General features: G+C 44.5%; 1 protein-coding gene across 2 annotated transcripts in view; it reads left to right on the forward strand.

Annotated features, from left to right (window-relative positions):
* Positions 1 to 22,530, forward strand: part of LOC142579921 (phosducin-like protein) — a 37,020-nt gene extending 14,490 nt beyond the window's left edge. Inside the window, exons 4-8 of one of the 2 annotated variants that reach the window (XR_012827502.1) lie at positions 2,583 to 2,688; positions 3,187 to 3,300; positions 11,811 to 11,935; positions 14,398 to 18,372; positions 18,404 to 22,530. Coding sequence is in view for 1 of the 2 variants with exons in the window: in XM_075690594.1 (XP_075546709.1) it covers positions 2,583 to 2,688; positions 3,187 to 3,300; positions 11,811 to 11,935; positions 14,398 to 14,488 (436 nt within the window). In the remaining variant the exon portion in view is untranslated. Of the gene's footprint in view, positions 1 to 2,582; positions 2,689 to 3,186; positions 3,301 to 11,810; positions 11,936 to 14,397 lie in introns of both variants that reach the window. The other variant, XM_075690594.1, reaches the window with a different exon arrangement.
* The last annotated feature ends 272 nt before the right edge of the window (positions 22,531 to 22,802 follow it).

Raw genomic sequence — 22,802 nt, forward strand, 5'->3', positions numbered from 1 at the left:
TCAACTTACCCCCCGTCCCCTCACGCGTGCTTGATCACATTACCGTGAGCTTGCTACCCTCCCTCTCTTTCCCTTTGCTCGCGCAGCAAGGCGGCACTCGTGGGTAAAGCCACCATCTTTCTTGTCTCACCCTCGCACACTTGCACTCACACTTAAAGCACGCAGTGCGCAGGGGTGCGATCGGATCTTGTCGCACTTGGAATTTATACAGAACAGGAATTTATACGGAACATAATGGGGCTCCACTTCAGCGGTCGCTCTTGTCGCGCGGTGCGTGATTTGAGAGGTGCATCTGCAAACAGCCACTTGTAATTCAATCATTTGGGCATCTGCGTCCGCGGTAGTTTCCATTTATTGTCTTGGCATTCCTTTGCGGCGGCAGTGAAATTGCATTGTATTGAAATGGTATACAAACGCAGTTATAATGAGGTTCTAAGTATATGGTTTTCCATGGACAAGAGGTTATGAAAAGTTAAGTACTTTGTTATATCAAGGATTTCGTTATATTGAAGTTTGTTATATCGAGATTTAACTGTATAAATATGTGCAGGCATAGTGTCTATTAAAATAAATTACAGGGTCTCCTAAGATCTCTCTTAAGAGGTGAACGGTGAAAGCGTACTCTTCTTCCTCTTATCATTCACCTCTTTCTGTTTGCCTCTTCTCTTTCTCTTCTCTCTTTTAGTCATTACTGCTTGCTACTAAGCATATTTAGTCATTTGTAATCAATTGTGGTCATTACAAGCCGTCGTTAGACATGTTGGTCATCTTAGTTATTATTAGTCATTACAAGTAATTCCAGTCATTATTAGTCATTACTGGTCATTACTAAGCATTTTTAGTAATTTCTAATGAATTGTAGTCGTTACACATTGTTGTTAGACATATTGGTCATTTCGTAGTCATTAGTAGTCATTTTAGTCATTACTACTCATTACTAGACATTCCTAGTCATTTCTAATCAATTGTGGTCATTACAAGCCCACATTAGACATATTGGTCATTTAGGAGTCATTACAAGTCATTACTAGTCATTATTAACCTCTACCAATCTCTGCTATAACGTTATCCTTCGCTAAGTCACTATCGATCATTTTTCATTCTTTAATCTAACTTTAATCTGTCGTCATATGGCGTTATGACGCTTCGGCCAACACTCCGACGGTCACGTCTGCTGACACAAACGTCACCATGAGCTTAGAAAGGCTTTTGCCTTAAAACCTGGTCTGCCCTACCAATAATGTACTGTAATGCACAGTAGGCACCGTGTAGGCTCTGCATAATTGTTTGCAGAACTTGCAGTGCCACAGACCACGCATGTAATACATGTGGTGAAGCAACAATGCGGGCATGGTAGAGTGGGTTGACAGCATTCAGATTTTTGTGGTCACTTCCATCTCGGGAGTGATAATGGTGGTATTTTGTCCAGTTTCAGGCTTTCTGTGGCATATCCACTGGGTTTTACAGCATAAATTTTGCATTTGGTCTCCTGCACCTTACAATAGCCAGCATTTTTATTCTAATTACTTCATAAGATGGTTCTGGGTTTGCTGGTGCTTCATTTTCACTCAAAAAGTGGGCATTATTTAATAAAGCACTTCACATTTTTGCTTCAGTTTCAGTTTTAGCTTCAGTTTATTATTATTTAAACACAATGAATTGTTAAGAGACAATATACAGACGAGGGTTCCAAAATCAAAGACTGCAATGGGACCCTCGGTTAATAATAACAATGTAGATATGTATTAAAGGAGAGGAATCTAAGTAAAAAAAAACACACAATCGCTAAAATACAACATAAAAAAATAAAATTAACGAAAAGGAATTGTCTGTATACAAGCCTATAGTGCATAAAAAATAACTCAATACATACAGATGGCAAATGTAGTGTAATGAATGATGTAAACTTAGTTACATGTATAAAACAGCTTAAGGGCATAACTAAATATATGAAAGGATGAAGATTAAATGTTGATGGGTAAACCATTCCACAGTTTTATAGCAGTGAATGATGATGTCATTTTTCCATAGTTAAAATTAACCATAACTAGTAGAAAACTGCGTGGTTTGCTTAGAGAAAATTAAGTACCATTGTTGCGTGGGTACTGAAGAGTCATGGACTGGTTTTACTGCCTGTCAGCATCTAAAGGTCTCGACAAAGCATGCAGGCAGCATTGCACAGTAGTTAATTGAACAATGTGAGCTGAAAAATGTGATCTTGCTTGTGAAAACGTACTTGAAGTTTAAGGAAGGCTGGAACAGCAGTAAGCTCAACATATACTTTCAGAGTTCAGAATAAAAATGGAGGTTGCTATACACTGAGGAAAAAGGTCTTTATAGTGGGCAAGGTTTCTTTGCATTTGGTTTTTAATGTGGTCTTTAGAGAGAAGCTGGGCCCAGGCTATTAATTAAGTTAGAGCCTATTATGTTAGGGCGTCTCCCGATTAGCTGGTACTTGGGTGGCCGTGACTCATAATATCGATTGACATTCATGGTGGGATTGCTATTGCAGTGACGACGATAAGAGTATGCTTTATGTGAGAGAAGAACTGTGAATCTGAGCTGTGGTGCATTTTGTGCAGGCCGAAGTTTGGCCACTTAGTTCGTCTCGAGAACGGCCAAGCATTCCTGGACGCTGTGGACCGGGAAAAGTCTGGCGTCACCGTCATCGTGCACATTTATGCTCAGGTAGTTTGCTTCAGCACAATCCAACTTATGCAGTGACATTGTAATAGAATAAATTTAAACCCAAGGATTCCCTTTCTTTGGTGCCTGGGTGCCCTTTAAGATGGAAGATGCAGGATGCTGAATGATGTGACAAGGGTATTTGCACAACAGTTGTTCTCGTCGCATCTTTCCGCGTCCCATGTCTTCCATTTGCATTGCATCCAATCGCCGTGGGAAGTCGCAACTAGCCCAGTCTGTCACGCTTCCCTTTCCAGAAATTCTTTATGCAGGTTACACTAAAAAAAGTAGTCTGTATTTAAGAGCACTTATGGTTATTGTTTCAATGACAGAAATATACTTCTCAGTGCAAAACAATAAAATTTTCTAGTGTTTTGTTCATTTGAACCTTCTGCTTCTTTTGAGGTGGCACTGCCTGCTGGTGCTCTTTTTTTTAGATGGCTACCCACTTGCTTTTCCAATTGTACGTGACCGGCATGCGGACTACCTTGATATTCACAGGGCATGCCCGGCTGCGAAGCGATGAATGGCTGCCTGCAGTGCCTGGCGGAAGAGTACCCGCAGGTCAAGTTCTGCACTGTCGAGGCCTCTGCGGCTGGCATGAGCCGGCATTTTGTAAGGACAGCTTCTGCACTTGCGGACAGGTTGTACCGCGGGGCCTTGTCCTGCTAAATTAAATGTTAAAGAAGCCCTGAAACACTTTTCTGTAATCATAGAATGACTTCACCATTTAATGACGTCACCTCACAAATACTTCAAGTATAAGCAGGGTTGTTAGACATGGACATCACACCAATGAGTGGCTTTCTCTTTCTTCTCTGCTAGTGCCCGGTAAGCTACGCAAGGGACAGGCCAAGGAGCTCTGCCCAAAATTTTAGTGTCTCAGCGGCGAGAGGGCTCATCGCGGCACCCTGTGGTGACTGCAGTAGGCTACGCTACACAGCTCGTTAGTGCTATCTCTGAGCCCACACGCAGTAGGCCGGCAGGGCAAAGATGAAGTGGTTTTTCTGTATTTTTAAGATCACAGACATACCGTATGCCCAAAGTATTTGGGGGCATGAGGATGACTTCCCGAATCACAACAATATGTCAGGCAAGACTCGATATGTTCGTTCCAAATATTTCACGCCGTTTCTTGTGTTTCTACGGCATTTGGATAAAACCGCCCTGAAGCTCGTTTATTGACTGAATTGTGCTTAAATGACGGCTGCATGTTCAGATCAGATAGTGCGCGTTCGTCTGGGGTAGGGCTTCCACAGTAAAGGCCTCTGGCGAGTTTTTTAGGACTGTGTGGCATTTCTTACTCTCCCTCTCAGTGACACCCTGCATACATAGCGGCGTGACATGTTTGTATTCAGAATTAGGATGTCACATGAAGGGTGATGTGGCTGCACAAGTTCATGGCCGCCCACTCTTGGGTGACGCAGGCCCTGTGGGAGCAAGAAAATCAATTACATAAGAGTGGCACCTGATGACATCGTGCACAGAAAGCTTGGCGGCTGAATCTACCTCTTGAGAGTGCTCCACAATGCCCATGATTAGCTATTCAGGGTTCTTGCTCATCGTGGCGTCCAGCTGCTGGAAAAACACAGCTGCCTAAATGGCGTTTGATCTTTGGCAGCTTTTATTTCTCTCTTATCTCTCACTTAATTATTTTTTTCTTGTGTGATAATTGGACATGAAACTTTTGTCTTACCCCAAAAAGAAAAACCTGGGTAATATTCACGAAGGTAGCAATTTTGGAAGTCGCCGTGGTCGGTGTGTAAGGCAACTAGGACTGCGTACGAATTCATCTCATGTGGCCACCTGGAAACCGATATCCTTGAGTAAACATGCTAGATAGATGATAGATGATTTGTAGAAGATGAAGTCTAGAAGACGAAGTGCCTAGATAGATAGAATGAGAATGTTAATGTCTATGATGATTCAAAGCCGTGTCCTCAAGTACTTCGCGCACCCAGTATATAATTTTTATGTATTCAAAACTACCAATAATAGCATTACTGCAAACGTTCTTGCAATCACGAAATGCTGTCGATGGGCATCGCTGCTTGGGATGATGCAGCATGACGACATTGTGGAGGAAAGTGCGAGCAGTTTGCCAAAGTTTTTGACACGAGATTATAAATTCCCTGCTGCATGTGCTGCAATATTAGTTGGCTCGCATGTTCACAGGAGCCTCTTTTACAGATTGGCAACATTTTCTTATTGTGTTCAAAAAGTGTTTCAGGGCCTTTTTAATGGCGGCAGAAAAAAAAAAGAAAGAGAGAGGGAGAGAAAAGAAACCCTGTGTTATTACTTACAGAGCCTAGCCATTGTGGCGGTGGTTTGGTTGTGGTGTGCTGCTGAGAGCAAGGTCACTGTTTAGATTCTTGGACATGGCAGCTGCTCTTAGGTGGCGGTGAAATTTAAAAATGCACATGTACTTGTATTGAGATGTTAGAAAACTGGAGGTGGCCAAAATTAATCCATAGTCTTCCTCTATGTTGCATGGCCCTCATAACTGTGTGTGCGAATACGCGTGTGTCACCGAATCGAGTCGATTAGCCATCGTTCGAATAATTCTGTGCACAAATAGAATATCTGCTATTAGATTTCTTGAATATGTGATAAATTCGATGTGGAGATCCGAGCATTGGTACAGGTCGCGTACACCGCGGAGCCCCTGATGCTCGATGCCGGCCATGCAAGCACTTCACTTTGTTTTCGGCACAAAAGAAACACGCAAGTCACGGACAGGGCACCCCGGCTGACGCGGTAGCATACTTTGTCACTGCGAGCGCTCCCCAATGTTGGCCGATGTGTGATCGCACACACAGCGCCCAAATGCAGAATGGCGCCAAGTCGGCCGTGGCCGCCTTTGTCGGTACAAGGTTCGTCCAGGTTGGCAGGACCGATTGAAATGATAGCGCGATGCATGGAAAGGGACTGGCAACACAGCAGCACATATTTCGTGAAGTAAGAAAGTGAAGATCGGGCTGATTAGCTGCCGATAGGCATGTGGGTTGAGTTGAATATGCGGTGACAAACTTCATGCTGCTTCAAAGCCGTCAAGTCAACCCGTACGTGTGATGTCGGGACCGATCACTGATGAGCCACTTGTACGAACATATTAGCGGTGAGCATTCCGTGACGACTTACGGCCCATTACCACAATGGCCACATTACCTAGGTCGTTAGGCTTAATTGGTGGTGCTTCATTGGGTGTCGGCGAATAAGCTTACAGCTTGGGGCTGAATAGATGCAGGTCTATTCACAAGAGCTGCGTGACACTTGAAAAACTGACAAAACCGACACAGACAAAGGCTAATCCACGGGATAGCAACAGAACTGTTCACGGCAGCCTTTCGTTTTCGATGCCGTTTGTTCATGCACATTGGTCTCTTTTTGTACAGCCCCGTACAAGACTATAGTGTTGTATTTATACAGAGGCCACGAAAGCGTCATGGCCGGTTGCATGCATTTGTGTGGACAGCTGATCAACGAGAGGTATGGAAAGGGGGAGGGAACGTGAGCATCGCGCAAACTTGCCGTGACCCTCCATATTTCAGAATTTTTGACAGGTTGCAAATAATGCCAAGCCGGACAATTAAATGGCGTGGATGGTGCATCCTCAACTTTACTGTTGGCGCCAGCTACACGCGGGACGGTGATTGAGTCACATGATATGCAGTCCTTTTGTCTGTCGTGGTATTTTTGCCTTAGATTAACCCACCTACTGTAAAGTTGGGACAGCGCTTCAGTAATTCGGAGAGAAACTGGAAAGCAAAACTTTCTGTGCAATAGATAAAAGATGGCTGCAAAACACAGGTACACTATTAAACTAAGAGCCTCATTGGTATTCAATACAACAGGATGTCACTAGTTTATTAGTTTCAGAGCAAAAAAAAACATTTGACTCTGTTGAATTGAAATTCTATTGATTAAAAAAAATATTGTTCAGACCTTCGCATGCTAGAATTGAGCTGTAATCAGTGCTGGCACACTAGTTTGGTGTTTCCTTTAGAAAGAGCAGACCGTACTGTATATCTTGATTTCCATGTACATAATTTACTGATAGCATACTACATACTTGTTTCGCAATGCCAGGAGACTCCCGAATATGTGCAGCACTGTGTTTTCTTGACTAAAATGTGCTAGCTTTAAGTTTTGTAACAATTATTCTAATATTCGATTCAATATGTGGCATTTTTTGTTTCTTCATTCAATTCAATATTCTCTTCGAAATCTGCTATTCGGTATTCGCACACCCCTACTCATAAATCATTCTGCAGTTTTGAGACTTTAAACACCAGAAACAAATTTTCTTTCTTTCAAGGCCACATGAAGCTAATCGCCAATTTACCCTACAATATTGTTACGCAACGACGAAAGAAGAGAGAGGAAGAAAGTTGTGGGGACGCTGGCTGCTGCGTGTTGTTGTTGGTCAGCCGTCTTAACTACTCTGACTCATTTTGTATATATATTGTAAATACACTCTTTCTATACTCCTCACATCCCCGTAACATATTGGTGGAGGTGCAGGGTACCACGACTGCAAACGGAGCTCTGCAGTGGACGTTGCATCACCGTCCGCACCATGAGTGACGGTGAGCACGCGGGATCAATGTCGTTGCCTCCTCCTACGTCACCATCGCCAGCTACATCGCTGTCACCTTCGGTTGTCGTGGTGCAATGCAAGGATCCTGGAACTTTCTGCGGGACTGACGGCACCGACGTTGAAGAGTGGGTGGCCATGTATGAACGCTTGAGTGGAATCAACAGATGGGACCCTACGCCTATGCTAGCTAACCTGTTGTTGTACCTAAGAGGCACGGCAAAGGTATGGTACCAAAACCATGAAGAGGAGCTGACCAGCTAGGACCAATTCAAAGAGAAGTTAACAGAGTCGTTTGGCAAACCAGCCGGCCGTAAAAATTGCCTCAAAGCAGGAACTGGCCTCCCGTGCCCAATCACCCACGGAGTCCTATGTTTTGTATATCCAGGACGGGCTGGCGCTTTGTCGCAATGCCTATCACGACATGACAAGCTGAGAAGGTAGGGTATCTGCTCATGGGAATTGCTGACGACGCCTTTATTCTGCTCACGTGCAAAAGCTGCTCTACAGTCGATGCTATCAACAAAGAGTGCCGAAAATTCGAGCAGGCCAAAAGTCGACGCGTCCTGCAACCATTCACCAGGCTTCCCAATACTGCCGCAACGTCGATGTGTGAAGATCAGCCCGCACAGCAGCATGCGTCTGCAAATTGTTCGATGTCAACTGGACGCGATGGCACCCGCAGCTTTCTGTTTGCGTAGCCCTGATGCTACCTCTTTTTCAGTCCCGTCGTGCAAGCCATCGTTCGACAGGAACTTGAAAACATTGGCCTACATTCTGTTTGTGCTGCCGCCAACCCCAGAGGCAACGAACGCATCCTTCTACTATTTTCGCTCCACCCCGAGGCTTCTCCCCTCGTTATGGCAACCCGACTCAGTGGAGAACCGCGGAAGACCAGGCGATATGTTTCACCTGCTACCGTATTGCTCACGCCTGCCAGATACTCTCGTAACTAGTGGCCCTCAAGACCTTGCACGCCGACCAACCTGAGCCGTCTTAATGGAAATGCCCGCAATGTTTCGCCTACCGCCAAGTCTAACAGCACCGACAACTCTGCTAGGAACACGTGGTACAGTCGCTCACCATCGCTGCGCTGACACAAATCTTGTTCACCGCAAATGCGTCGCCCATCTTCCCGTTCACCGCAGCCACGCCGTCTTTTATCCCCTGTGGCTTTTGGCCACACCCTTTCAGAAAAAGAAGAAATGCAGCCCTCAGAGGTGGTGCTGCATTGCCTACTGCTGCAGCAAATCCTCTGTCTGTGCCCACAAAGAGAAGTGTAATTGACGTTAAAATAGACGGCATACCTGTCCAAGCACTGGTCGATCCTGCAGCTCACGTATCTGTGATGAGTGCTAGCCGACGTAGACATTTAAAGAAGGTCCTCACCCCAGCAGCTGCCTGAGTGCTTCATGTGGCCGGCGGCGGCGTGCTGGCTGTTCTTGGAAAGTGTACTGCGTGTTTAGGTATAGCCGGCCGCCCTACTTCTGCTCTCTTTGCTGTGATCGACAACTGCCCTCACGACGTTATCCTTGGATTGTACTTTTTGTCCACTCATTCTGCTCTCATCGACTGCACAACCGGCGTTCTTCAGTTAGAACTGCCTCAACTTGCCGATGCTCCGAGTACTGCCCCACCGCGCTTGTGTTCGCGTCACGATGTGCGTCTGTCACCCGGGGAAGTTACTTACGTCACTTTGACCGCTCAGCCACAGGTTCCTGACGGTGAATATGTGCTTCGCCCCATCATCGACGTGCTTTTGAATTGGAACATTGCTCTTCCACATACGCTGATGACGATTTCTAATAACAACGTGATTCTTCTGCTTCTGAATTTCAGCCTGTGCCCTCAAGTGCTTCCAGCCGGCATGTTCTTGGCCAGCATTTCTAATATTTCCGAATTTGACATTGAAAGTCTGGACCTCTTAAACCCTGTGCAATTATGTGCCATCTCCTGCTAGGCCTTCCTAAAACCGTGAAAACCTTCTTCAGTGCAGTTATTAACAAAAATCAAGATAATTTGTAATTATGGAATGGCTTCCTCACACACATGTAGAGATGTATAGCATAAGACAAATTCAGCGTCAGTTTCATGCATGTAGGTCAAAGGTCAACTGCAACATAAGCTTGGACTGCGCCTTTGCCCATGATTTAGATAACATGGTGTGGATATAAAGGAACTTTCATGCGAAATTTGACATTTGATAGACAAATGGACGCGTTGCGAAAAGCTAGCAAAAATAGCCGTTTTTGAACTGAAACTGAATAAAACAGCTTTATTACCACACGCAGGAAGTGACACATGACTTGGAGATAAGGTGGCGACCGCAGTGCACTGAAAAATCTCGGAGGCGGTGTGAGCGAGAGCCACTTGATGGCACCCGTCGTCTGCTTAGGCACCATTTAAAGGCTCCTAACAAGAAAACTATGCAATTACTAGCCCCGCGGCTTTCCAGGATTGATTAAGTGGTATATAATGCTCATTAATGACAAATTTACCCAGAGTGAAATTTCATTCTAGTTTGCCCCTTAGTCGGTCATGGGGGCAAGTACAGTGCATCCTATGCATATTGTTTCAGCAGTGAAGAGAGCATGGAGCCACACAAGTAGCCTCGATGTCGAAATTGACAACATTATGAAATTGCCAGATTACAAGATTGCTGGCACGATCCAACTGAATCCAATTCAGAGCATTCCACGCACCCTATGTATATGAGTGGCTTTTGCTTATGATGGCTTATCCTGGAATAAGTGCTCACGGATGATGGATGACGCCACACTTGTGAGCCGTCCACACCCTTAGCTTTACTGGTTAAGGCTCATTTGCACTCCAACTCTCAGCACACTACAGTAGAACAATTGATACGATGCTGTTATGTACAATTTCCTGGCGCCTACGTTCGCGATCGAGAACACGAAAAATGACCCGATACAGTTACGCTTATTTTTTTCAGTTCATATATTCCCTAAGAACATGACCTTTTGGCACCATTGTTCAGTGGATCAGCAAACTGCGGTCACATGATATGTTTTCCGGCTGCTAGATGCCATGCAAATAAGGAAAGGCGCGAGGTGCATGCTACCGAGAACAGCAGCTTCCCTGCAATACTCACCACCTGTCTGACTAGAGAACACTGTTGCTCACTAAGGTTCTTATTCTGGTGCCAGCAAATCTCCTGAGTCATCGCACATCGCATTCACAGCTATCACCACCAACCTTGTTGCAATAAGCATGATCAAAAATAACGTACAGCGCGAAAGACAAGGACTGCGAAGACGACATACACAGCGCTGTAATAAGCATCTTCATTATCTGCTTCACAGCGTGTGGGCCGTAGTGCCATTGGAAACGTACTGCACGCTTTTAATAGGCGACAACCCAAACGATCTGCTGTTCCCTGCTGCAGGTAGTGCAAAGGGAGCGTCATGTATCACCTTGGCGGCATCGTAGGCATTGTATTCACGTGTTGCCCACCAGCTTGATTTCGTTTATATTTCACGTTACTACATAATAGGAAAACGACAGCGTGTGTCTCGGGTCGCTTTGGTCCTACCAGCCCAACCCCCGTCTCATGCTACAACGATTCACGCAGAGTGAGCACGTTAAAATTTCCCGCCAAAATGACCTGCTCGAAGAAGCTGTGGACCCAGGCAGAATTCGAGGAGCACAAGCATAAGCTTGCCGAAGTTGTCAAAGTGTCATTGCATGTCTCGGGGCCACTGGAGCTTGACGAGCTCGGCTCGTGTTGGTGTCTCGGGCTGCAATGATTCGCACAACGCTTCACATATACGTAGATGCCAACCACAGTAGAGTTTGTCAATTTTTTAGTAACTTGTGATCGTACAGTGCCTCCATTAGTACCTTGTTTTGTTGCATTATTTCCCAAGACGTTTGAATGAGGTTCTACTGTATTTGGCAACTGTTAAACAGCAGTAGCTGCCATCTAATATTTACCAGCATGAGACTCCTTGCTGCTCTGAAACTTGATAATGGGCTTCAAACCAGTGGTTGATACATCAAGCTGGCTGCCCAGCATGGTCGGCAACGTTATCACTGTGGCTGCGGGTGCCATTGCCAAGTGTGCTTAAGATGCTGCAGTGGCTCCAATCAGTGCCTTGGTATCGGAACCATCGTGTGCAATTCCTGCTGTTCATATCAGTACTAAGGTTGGCGTAGCCTATCAATAAGTACTGTGTTTTTGTGGTACTGAATCGCACATTACCAACGTCCGCTAATTCAAATATGGACAGAGAGCACTGCCAGTACAACTTACTATGTGGCAACTTACTGTCTTTTTTGCATGGGGATTTTTTGACATGGGAAATGTCACCTACAGGATAAAATGCATTATGCTGGTGGCTCCTTGTTCAGAGTTTCGTTTTTGTTGCTAAAGTGGTGACCTGCAAGCCTTGCATTAGCGTTGTCTATTTTATAACGGTGTATAATGCCATTGTTCTATACTGAAAATGTGCCTGTGTCACATTTGAACGCGGTTGCTTCAGTCTGACACCCATGCCATATCCTGCAGGAGCGTAAAGGAGTGCCGGCACTGTTGGTGTACAAGAACGGAGGCCTGATTGGCAACTTTGTACGCCTCACAGACGAGTTCGGCGACGACTTCTTCGCCGTGGACGTAGAGTCGTTCCTTGTTGAGTGAGCAGCTTTTTTGGTTTTTCGGTGCTAGGATTTATAGAACGACCAGGCTGATCTTTGCTGCCGACGCAGTAGACCTCGAGTTTTGAATACTTTTGACAGCACGGAGCATTGTTATCTTCTAAGAACGTCATAGATTTGCGGAATCCTGACTTTCTTTCTCTCTCCACGCCGCAGTGGCTAGTTGACTGTGGTGTGTCACTGTTTAGCATGAAATCGCAGATTCGATTCCAAGCCACGGCAGCAACATCGTGACGAGATGTAACGAAAAAAAAAAAAAACATCTGTAGTTTTAAAGCGCATTTCTTCGGCGCCCATTCCTGTGTTCTGCATCGGCAAACCTCAGTGACCCTCGTAACCGAGCAAACGAGCACAGTGAAGAATGAAAGAGCGAATGAGGAGCGGAGCAGGTCATGAAAGACAGTGATAGCGAAAAGAACGCGAGGAGGAAAGCAAAGGGGAGGGTATGGCGAAAGTGTGGGAAGAAAAGCGTAGTGCCACGCAAGACTCGCTCTGCGGCGACAATGGCTATGAGATGGCGCCAGAGTAGTGTGTGTCGGACACGTAGAAACAAAGCGTTGCACGAGCGGAAGTCTGTATGCAGCGGCTGCTGTGAATCGTGTCCACGCATCACCAATGCGCGCCGCCTCTCGTGATCTCCCGATTAGCGAGTCAGTCGTGTCACATTTCGCTCCGTTTGCAATGTGCTGCATGAGACAGATTGTCCCCACCAGCCAGCATATCGCAAAATGAAAACACGAATAGAGCTGTGCTCAAATTTGGCATTAGGGAGCATTATAAACATTGGTGAACTTTTTGTTAAGTCCGTGATCTTGGGCGCATCCTATGATTTTACGAATGTTGCGCCAAGTTGTAGGAAAAAATAAGTCATGCTCATGTCAGATGGGGCCGTGCAGCATCACTGAAAGAAAAAACGCGTACAGAATATAAATTGTGATAGTACCTGCGCTGGTTCTCTTGTGGCACTGTAAGTTGCCATGTGCTAGATGCTTAATTACTTCTAACAAGTTTATTCAGACAAATTCCTGAAGCTGGCCGTGTCGACAACTGCAAAGTCCGTAAAATTACAGTGTGTCGCTTGATCGCTTGTCGGTCTCTGCTGTTACAAGTTTGCTGCTGTTTTTGTGCTGTGTCTCAAGGTAAACAATTGAAATCATTGTTAATAAAGTGTATACGTATCCCATGCAGGGCAATTGTTAAGGCAAGCTTTTTATTTTAATGCATGCTATTCTCCTCCCCTTCCCCCTTTTTGTTCGCAATTTTCACTGCTTGGCAGGTATGCTACCGTATTTACTTGCATAATGATTGCACTCGCGTAATCATCGCACCCCTGAATTTTGCCGTCAAAATTAGTTTTTTCTTTCCCACCTTATAATCGCACCCCAAACTTGCCACAGCGATGTGTTGTGTGCCAAGTCAAGGTAATGATGATCGCGCTTACCATCTGTCGAATGCTGTCAAATGCTACATGAACGACTCTTCAAGACATACGAAGCGGTCTGCACGCCCCAAACATCCTTAAGCGGGTGCCCCATTTCATTCCTTTCATCACTTTCCACTCTTCCACGAGAAAAAAGAAGCTACAGCCGAACTTGCCTTGGCTTTATTATTTGTATGCTTTATAATGGTTGTGGTCAACAACAACAACAAAAAAGGTGCCTTTCGATTCTTCTCGTCTGCACTCGTCGGCACGCAACAAAACGTGAGCGGCAACGATAGTAGCCACGTTTACACTGATACGTTAGAAGTGTACCCTATTCATACGCCGACGCTTGTAATGCAGCTAAGATATTCGCCTACCCTTAGCAGAAACGTGCCGTATTAGGATAGTAGTGATCACGGATGCCGCAGTTTCCGCAGCATGCCGGCCATGTGTTTCTATGTCACTGGCAGCTGAGCGCGCCCATCTCTGTTTCTGTCCCCTCAAAGTGGACATGGCTGCGTTATTGCCACAAACTTAACAATATTATTCATTACTGGTACAGAAGAAACTGTTTCAATGCACGTAATGTACTCACGAGAAGAAAAAAAATCGCATTCGGCGCGTTCGGATTCCACCGCCAACCGCCATTTTTCTTTCGGTGTACTGCACTCCAACAGCGGCAGCCGCCTGTTGTTGACCTGTTGTCATCCTGCAGCAAATGCGTGCTGAAAAAAAAAGTTTTTTCTTTAAAATTTAGTTTGTGTAATGATCACACCCCTAAATTCGCATCAATTTTTTTTACAAAAAAGTGCAATCATTAGGCAAGTAAATACGGTGTTTCATTTCACACAGCCTCTCTGTCGCTTTGGTATGTTAAACACCAATAACCAAATTTCACTTGAATTGGTAGCGCCCAGTACATGCCTTGGTCTTAATTACCAGCTCACCACATGTATGATATGTATACAATGTGTATTATAGGAGGAGTAACATTTTGCACTCGCACCTCTCCCACCAGGCATGGCTTTCTTCCTGACCAGAGCTTGCGGCTTGCAGAACGAAATCAGCCCTCCAGCAACGCCGATGACGACGACGACGATGACCACTGATGCAGAAGGGTTGAAAAATTGTGCTTGTTGGCACATAACGAGAATACTTGGGAGTCGCGTGAGAAAACTGGACTGCACCCTGTGTTGTCTATTCTTCTCCAGTATTTTCGCGCTGTTCCCCAAGTATCGCCGGCCCCGTCGTCAACTGAAGATCATCTCCATTTGCTGTTCACAGCAAGCAGGTGGCAGGTTGTTTAACTTATCTGCAGTTGTGGCAGCACTGAGGCGGCCAGAGAAGCATTGGTAGGATGTCGACACCAGACTGACTGCAGCGCGGAGCTACATTTGCCCTCATGGGATGCATCCGCGGATCGAGCGAACAGCAACACAAAGCAAGTGCCCGGCAGCCATGGCAACCATGTACCGCACCTGTTTGAGCATTTGTTGCTACAGGAATGGTCTCCCGCTGTTTCCCGGTGTGCTGTGCGCATAACATTGTAACGGTATGTGTACAGATGTGTTGGGCATGTCTTTATGGTACAGCAAAATGGGTGGTGGCTGCCTTGGCCCCCATTCCATTTCTGTGGTGTAAGGCTAACTTTACTGGTGATGAAGTACACAAGAAGGTACTCGGCAAAGTTCCTCAAGTTTTCACTCCTTGAAGTGGTTCCAGTGCCACTGTGCGGCTGTACTTGTAACTCAAAAAGTATTCATCATAATGCATAGTAGCTGCTTTAAATCTCTCACTGCCAATCATTATTCATAAAAGCTTCATTGGATCCTGTAAGCATAGCTGATTTGCCCTTTAAAAAAAAATTGGTGATAGTGTAGCTGGCACTAAAGGTAAATTGCTTGCTTTGCTGGACAGACTAGAAATGGCAGCACGAAAATAAAAGTAAACTAGAGAAGCTTCGTTCTGCCATTCATGCCAGGTTTTTCATATCATGCGACAATATTACGGGGTACCTGAATTGGGACCACTGAAGCTATGTGTGGTTTTGTAAGCCTTCTCCTGTTTGAACTTCAAAGCAGCAAGCCAGGCTCGACCATTCTCATCCAGTTGAGTTAGCACAAAAGCAGCCTTGTATTCTGAGCCAGAAAAAAAATTGGCTTGCTTCTTTTGGTAAGCACGTTGTTGAACTGAAAGGGTCAGAGGCAATGTCATGCGGGGTGTGGCTTCAAACACTCAAAAATTCTTTGTTCACTATCAGCCATACAAATCGGGTCAGCCATGCAGACTGAACAGCCGGCTCGTGTCCAGACGACGGTGGGTGAACAAAGCAGCCGTGCGGGTTCCAGAACACCAATCGGCTACATCCCCCCTCGCTATGGCAAGCCTACTTTTCTTCTGCAGTTCAGTTCGTGACGGCATTTAAATTTCCATTGCAGCACTCAACAAGACCAACTTCTATTTTATTAATTAGTCGACTGGGTATGGGTGCGATGTTTTTCTTTAGTACTTCTGTACTAGTACTTGTATAAGTTACACTGTGTAGCTGTTAGGAAAAGCTTTACACTTCCCTTCGTTGGCTAACAATTTTGTCCTGGTGCAGAGCATTGGAGCATTATTAAACTAGCCTGAGCTCTTCAAGTTACTCTGGTGGTAGAGCGGTAAACTCTGGCTGACTGCAAGAATGCAATCAGCTATATTAGTTGTACCAATACATCAGTTAAATACAATATGAACTGTACTTAATCTCACCCATTATGTGTCACTGTTTTGTACTTATACGGGTTACTTTGCACCCTAACATTGGTCGTGGTCTGTGGCTGGCAAAGGCGTCAGTATTGAAGCCTTGAGAAAGAAAAGCTTGGTAATGTTGAGTATCACTGGTTTGTGGGAGGCAGACGGTTGCTTGTCACCATGTTTACCCGATTCTGACAGTCCCCTAAATGTAACACATGCGTAGCTTTTTATGATTTCAATGGAAGAAAACGATGTACACCCAAATATAATGCACTCGTGGTTTTATAACAGAAGAGTCGCAAAAGAGTCGCTCTGATTTTTGCAATCGGACAAGGATAAGGCCACCTTTACAGAGACTGCTCTATTATCTTGTGTGTATGGACCACAACATGTGGTCCTCTGCGCAGTTTGTTGCATTTGATGGTCCACATTTCTCGAATGACTCTCCAACCATCACGGATGGGATGGTGGCCCACGCCAGAACTACATTACTACTGTGGAATGCCGAGAAGGCAAAAGCACTTAGATTGATAACTGCAACCTTAGCATGTGAATGAACATTTTAAAAGGAGCTTTTGTAATGAAAGCATCACAGCAGTATTGTCAACCCGCATAAAAACTTTTGTTGCCATCTTGCAATTACAATGGCAATGATGCTGGCTTTAATGGTAGCCAACAGCTTGAATGTAGTTTCTCTTTTGTCCCTGATTGTAACGCATGAGCCGTTTTCAGACCCATTTTTCTCGGAAAGCAAAGATGCGTGTTAGAATTGGGTGAATATGGTATTTCTGTCTAGTGTCCCTTTAAAGCTGCGCGGAGCACGTTTCCTTGTCATGTATCTTTGCTCTAATATGTGCAGATGTGAGTAGCTGAATGGCTCGTGAAACAAGCCAGTAATGCTCCTACAGTGTAAAGGGCACAACGTGACCTGGCTGTCACGTCAGCATGCACCATGCACGTGATTGCTACAAAATGGTGAAAGAGGTTCAGGGAAGCTATGAAATGATTGTGAGGGTGAGACTTGTTGACGATGTGGGGCATGTCAACTTGCAGTGTATTCCTTTGTCTTAGTTTGCACGCTGTAATTATTTGTTTGCTTCCATCTTGGGCTGCCAGGCTTTACGTATGAGGCCTGAAAGCACGTGTATTGTTAAGCAGGCTTGTATTTGTTGACCATTGTAAAAAAAACACACACACTATGTGAAAGTTACTTTTGCACCCTTCTGTAGGGTGGTCCGAAAGTAATAAAATAAAAAAAAACTTTTCATGAGAGTCGCATAGAGTGAACCAAAATACCATTTTCACAGAAATGCTTAAAAACATGATTTATTTATTACAAAAAAAATTATATTCTGATTAGTTTCATTTTATCACCAACTGCACTTTGGGCCAAAACAGCGTTGCCACTCTGTGAGAAATCCAACTACAAATGCAAGATTTTTTTATTATTGAAATAGAATGCGTGCTTTTTTGTACATTTCCGTGAAAAGTGCATCTTGCTACATCCTATACTTTTCAAATTATTGAATTTTTAGAACTACTGTATCTTCGGATCATAATGTCCATGGTGAGTGTGCCTTCTTAATGCTGTGACCGCCTCCACTGCACGAATTTGACAGTGTTCATATCATGTCAAGTAGTCACGAGTGCATAGGATGCAGGAAAGTTTTTATTATTTCCTGAATCTGAATTCGACTATATTGAACAAAATATAAGTGCAAATAGGCATAGTACATCGGAATCCTTAGCTTAATGGTATCACTAACGTTGTAGGTTGGAAGGCAGGGCCACACAATCGCAAATTGATGCGAGTTTTGTGGATAAAAACTACTACAACTAAAATTTGTATATCAGTGTGCGTGAGCACGGCAATATCTAATTAGGCGCAGCGAAGAGACTGCAGTGAATTCTGGGTTTTTATTTTCTGATAGAAACTTTTCAAGGGACCTTGCCAGAGGTAGCAAGCTTTTTTTGTTTTTCAACACACAGAGCTTCATTTTGGCATGAGAAACTTGATTCTGATCCCATAATTCTGATGTCCCACCTCGTTATGGGAACCGTGGGCGGCTTTCGTGAATGTCGCTCTGGTTTTCATAATTGGTTGCCATACAACGCTTCACTTCTGGTCAACTTGAGCTGTGCATTTCAATTTTCGTCTAATATCCTGAATTGGGTGCAAGTGATGCAATAACCCTTTCTGTGTTATGTAGCACTGGGTTCTTATGTGCTTAGCCAAATTTCAGAGCACAGCTCTCAGGCGGTGAGTGAGTGAGTGAAGTAACTCTCAGGCGGTCGTTCCTGCTTGATCGGCAGCGTAACTGGCAGAACGAATGTGTGCACCAAAGGATGAAAAAAGAGAGCGGTCATAGAGCTCAGTGGAGGATCAAAGGTGGCGATGACGAAGAAAGCACGAGGGGGAGGATACAGCAGAAGCGTGGGAAGGAAAGTGGAGGAGGAGAGTATGGTGAAAGAGGGATGAAGAAAGCGGAATGCTGCATGGGACGTGCTCCATGCTGATGATGTCATCACTAACTCGTGTGGCAAGCGCATCCATCGATACAAAGCGCTGGCGTGGGCTTTGGACCCTCTACTCATGCGCTGCTTGCACTGCCGCCGCTAGCGAATGCGCTCTGTGTGAGCAACGCGTACCTGGATTCACGCTTTCTTTCTGAACGATGAGCAACGCAATCGGTGGAAACGCTTCATCTGCCGCTGCTGCTAAGCAAGCTGTCTGAGCAGAGGCTGAGAGTCGCTGCTGAGCGGTCCCTGCAGTTCATGTTCAAGTTCTTTGTCTCAATATATCGTGAATTCAAAACACCCAAACAGCTGTACTCAGATTTCGCGTTAGGGATTATCGCAATCATCGGTGAATTTCTTTCTTTGTGTTGTGTGAAAATTTGTGATTTTGTTCTTTTTACACACATCAGTGTTGCATGTTCAGTTTTTTATAACATTCTGTATGTGCACGGTAGTGCTTGCACAGCACCAGGACTGTATCAGATGGCAGGGCTCTTGAAAGTCTAGAAATAATGAAGTTTTTTGTATTACCTTTCATGGAACATGCAACTATTACGAGGCTAATCTCTTTCTTAATTACACGTGATCATATGCTGCTAGGTGAGGCAGCCGTCTTCGTGGAATCTGGATTGTGACTGATGAAGCAGAATGCAAATCATTGTTACATAAATGCTCTTGTTATCCTACAAAACCTGCGCGAATGTCCGATTGTGCAAGGAGACGAAAACAACAGTCAACAAGTACCGTATAGACTTGCGCAAGAACTGCCACCCCATCTTGGCAGCCCAAAATCTGGAGAAAAAAATTTCCAGCGGGAAAGTAATCGCGTTCCGTGGCCCTTTGCTGCGCACGCGCATTGGCGAGTTTTCCTGCGCTGCATACTTCCGCGTGCCGCTACTAGATAGCCAGAGTTGCACGTTGACTTCTGATGCAATGGCTCATCTGGGGATTTGGGTTGTGCAAAAGTAACCGGCTGTGCTGGCACCATTTTGACTAAATGGTTCGATCCCTTGCAAGGGCTAAATTGTGAAAAAGAAAAGAAAAGAAAGAAAGCGGGGCCCTTACTGTGAAGTCATACCTGCACAGTATGAAAGCCTGTCTTTCACATCTTCCTTTGCCTAGCGTGCTGTTCACTTTGAAGCCGTCTCCAAACAAAAAGGCCATGTCCCTTCATGAGAATGGTCCTTCATGTGAAGGAATGTCGCGTTTTAGCTAATCGTGCACCAAACTTGGCACATTTATGCAATTATTTATGCTGAGAAACCGTAAGTTGATTTTAATCAGTTGGTGCCATTGTACTGTGCCCCTCAATTCAAAGAACTAACAAAAATAATTTGTGCGTGATATTTTTTTTTCCGGGTTCTTCAGATAGCATATTCTGTGCAGTAATTGTTTCAATGACCATTGAGCCTAAGAATTAAAAGTGAAGTTTTTTGCCATGCAAATCCTCCTTTTGGAACGCGTACGAGACAAACCTCTTTTTGGCAAGAACAGTTGGCTTTATCACACTGTTTCAGTTTCTTAGTCCTGCATGCAACATAACTGCAGAAAGTATGCAAAACTGGGTAAACTGGCATTTTTCTCTAAATATTATAACTGATAATTTGTACTGCCTTTATAAGCTTGCACCTGTGGCAAGCGTAAATGATTTTGTCAGAGCTGGCCTCGCATTAATTATTAGGCCTTACTACCACATTGGTAAACACCATTATGAGTAAATAACAAGATGCATAATCTTAAGTCAAGTCTGAGCACCCAATTTTAGGGCCACTGACCAACAGGTAGGCGTGCTTCGTAATTCTAAAGCTAGCTTTCCTCCAAGCCAGTTTGCCAGGCAAATGGCATAGTCAGTTTTGCAGTCTGCAAGTAGGTGCATGGTTTTGTGCCTTTTGTGGGATGAAAAATATAAAGATGGTTGTCACAAAAAATTCATATGCAATGGATGGTTACGAGCATGTGGAACTTGCACTTCATCTTACTTTAACGATGAACTGCTTATACCATCAGTTGCACAAATGTGCAATGCAGAGAAACACTCCTGTACATTAAGAAACAGGCTTTAATACCAAACCTTTTCGTTAGAGTGGTTGGCCATTGACTGGCCGCATTAACCGATAATATGCCCAATGTTCTGACAGGCTGGAACCTGCTTTTACAAGCTGCCCTAGCATGGAGCACATTTTTATGAATATTGGTGCTGGTCTGTCACACCATCAGAACGTACCTGCATGCATAGAGAGGATTGATACCTTGTGATGTGGCATGCTCTGTCTATCTGTCATGTTGAAGCTGGTTGTAGTGTCCAGTAGAATGCACAGGCAAAGGATGTGCTGAAAGCTATAGACTGATCCCGAAGCAAGTTTCGCTAAAGCAAAATGTTGACATCCATTTCCAAGTGTGAAGCCACAAATGAAAACCATGCAATTTCCTCGGAAAGAAAGCTTTGCAGATGAAAAAAAAAAAAAAAACATTTCTTTCCCGCTCTGGGTGTCAAACTTGGCAACATTGGTTTTCCAGGACAGTCGCTCTACCAACAGTTGGTGTTATTCTGGGCTGGCATAATGCAAGGATTTCTCTTGCTTGTTTCTGTGCCTCTCTTATCATCCACCATATGATCGACTACCACTGTTTATTTACAGTCACATGATCTCAGTGATAAATTTGGTGGAGCACAAGAAGGAATAGCATTGGGATGGAATCGTGTTATCCCAGTCCTGGAAATTGTGAAGTTCTGCCATATTGTTGATTTTGCCATCTTGTCAGTTCTGATTGCCTCACTGCTTGGCTACGGCCTCTATGATTGGCTCAAAGCCCCAAGATGGGAGAACCTTATCACACGGCCGAATTTCACAGTAACCAAAATGGCACCCATAGATAACCATGAGGCGACCAGACGGTAGGGTGAGAGTGACCAATCAACAACTCATGAGTGCAGGATCACTCAATAAGCGAATCGATTTGCTGGAATTTAAGAAAAAAAGGCAATGAGTCGACATTCGTTTCTTGTCACTGCAGTACTGACGCGCCAGCACTTGGCAAGTTGTATTTGCCTTGAATTTGATTCTCGTGGACACTGTGACGATTGTGCCTTAATCCTCAATGTGCGCATGTTGTTAGTGGTCATGTAGTTCATTCTCTTGTGCCCCATTGTGATGTCTGTACGTTACATGCCGTGACTAGGAAAGGTGCATCATGGCGAGCCTGCGAGGTTTTCGACTTGCACAAAGAACTTTTGTCTGGCAGAGCCTTGCTTGAACATGCCTCAGCGCACAACGTGGAGCACACATTCCGAAGCATCATCTCTCTCCCTAGAGATGACTGATCAAGGAATCCTTATTTTCCCATTTGCTTACGACTTGTTCATGTGCAGCGCCATGTTGGCTTGGAATCGCACAGTGCTAGGCTTGCCAGCATAAGCTTGACCTAGCTCCAGGAGGTCTTTGTTATGCTCGTCATCTAACTTTGGAGTGGTTCGAATGTGCACAATGAACTTTAATTGCAGGCTTTTGTCACCCAAGCCAGAGCCTTTTCATTATCAGGGTAAACGTGCATTTATATTTGTCGGTGTGTTAGAGTTCCATGCATGGATCAGAAGAACCCACTGAATCCTTTCAATGTTTGGAGCCGGTTGGTTTGTAACCACACATACTGCACATTTAACAGCAGTCCTTAGGAGGAAACAATGTATTATTTGCATGTTAAGGCATCTTCGTAATATCGGTGGTTTTCTACCAGCCTGTCATCACATGATACCATGTCAAAGCTTCTGTGTCTTTTTAACCTTGTTCTTTATGTACCTGGGCGGCAGTTTTTAAAATGAAGTGTTGTAGTGTCATGGCAAGAACTGCATCAAAGATTTAATCGCTGAAGGAAAATAAAGATTTCTGGTGGAGCAAAATGTGCTGATATTTTTATTGAAAGTTCGCGTCTTGCATACAGCATCTCTCAGCAACCAGTCATGTTGGGAATGATAGTTCACGTTAATAAAGGCTTCTAATGAATCAATAAACGGGTACCTATGTATCCCCGAGTTTTATCCCTGCTCATTTAGTGAACTGTAATGTATATGAATTGCCTAGCTCAGTTCTTTAAAATTTCATGGGCTGATGTAGGGTTTGTTAATGCACACATTTGAACAAGAAAATAAAACACGGTGGATTTCTCCAACTT

This window comes from Dermacentor variabilis, chromosome 4 (genome assembly GCF_050947875.1).
Source record: "Dermacentor variabilis isolate Ectoservices chromosome 4, ASM5094787v1, whole genome shotgun sequence".
Lineage (NCBI taxonomy): Eukaryota > Metazoa > Arthropoda > Arachnida > Ixodida > Ixodidae > Dermacentor > Dermacentor variabilis.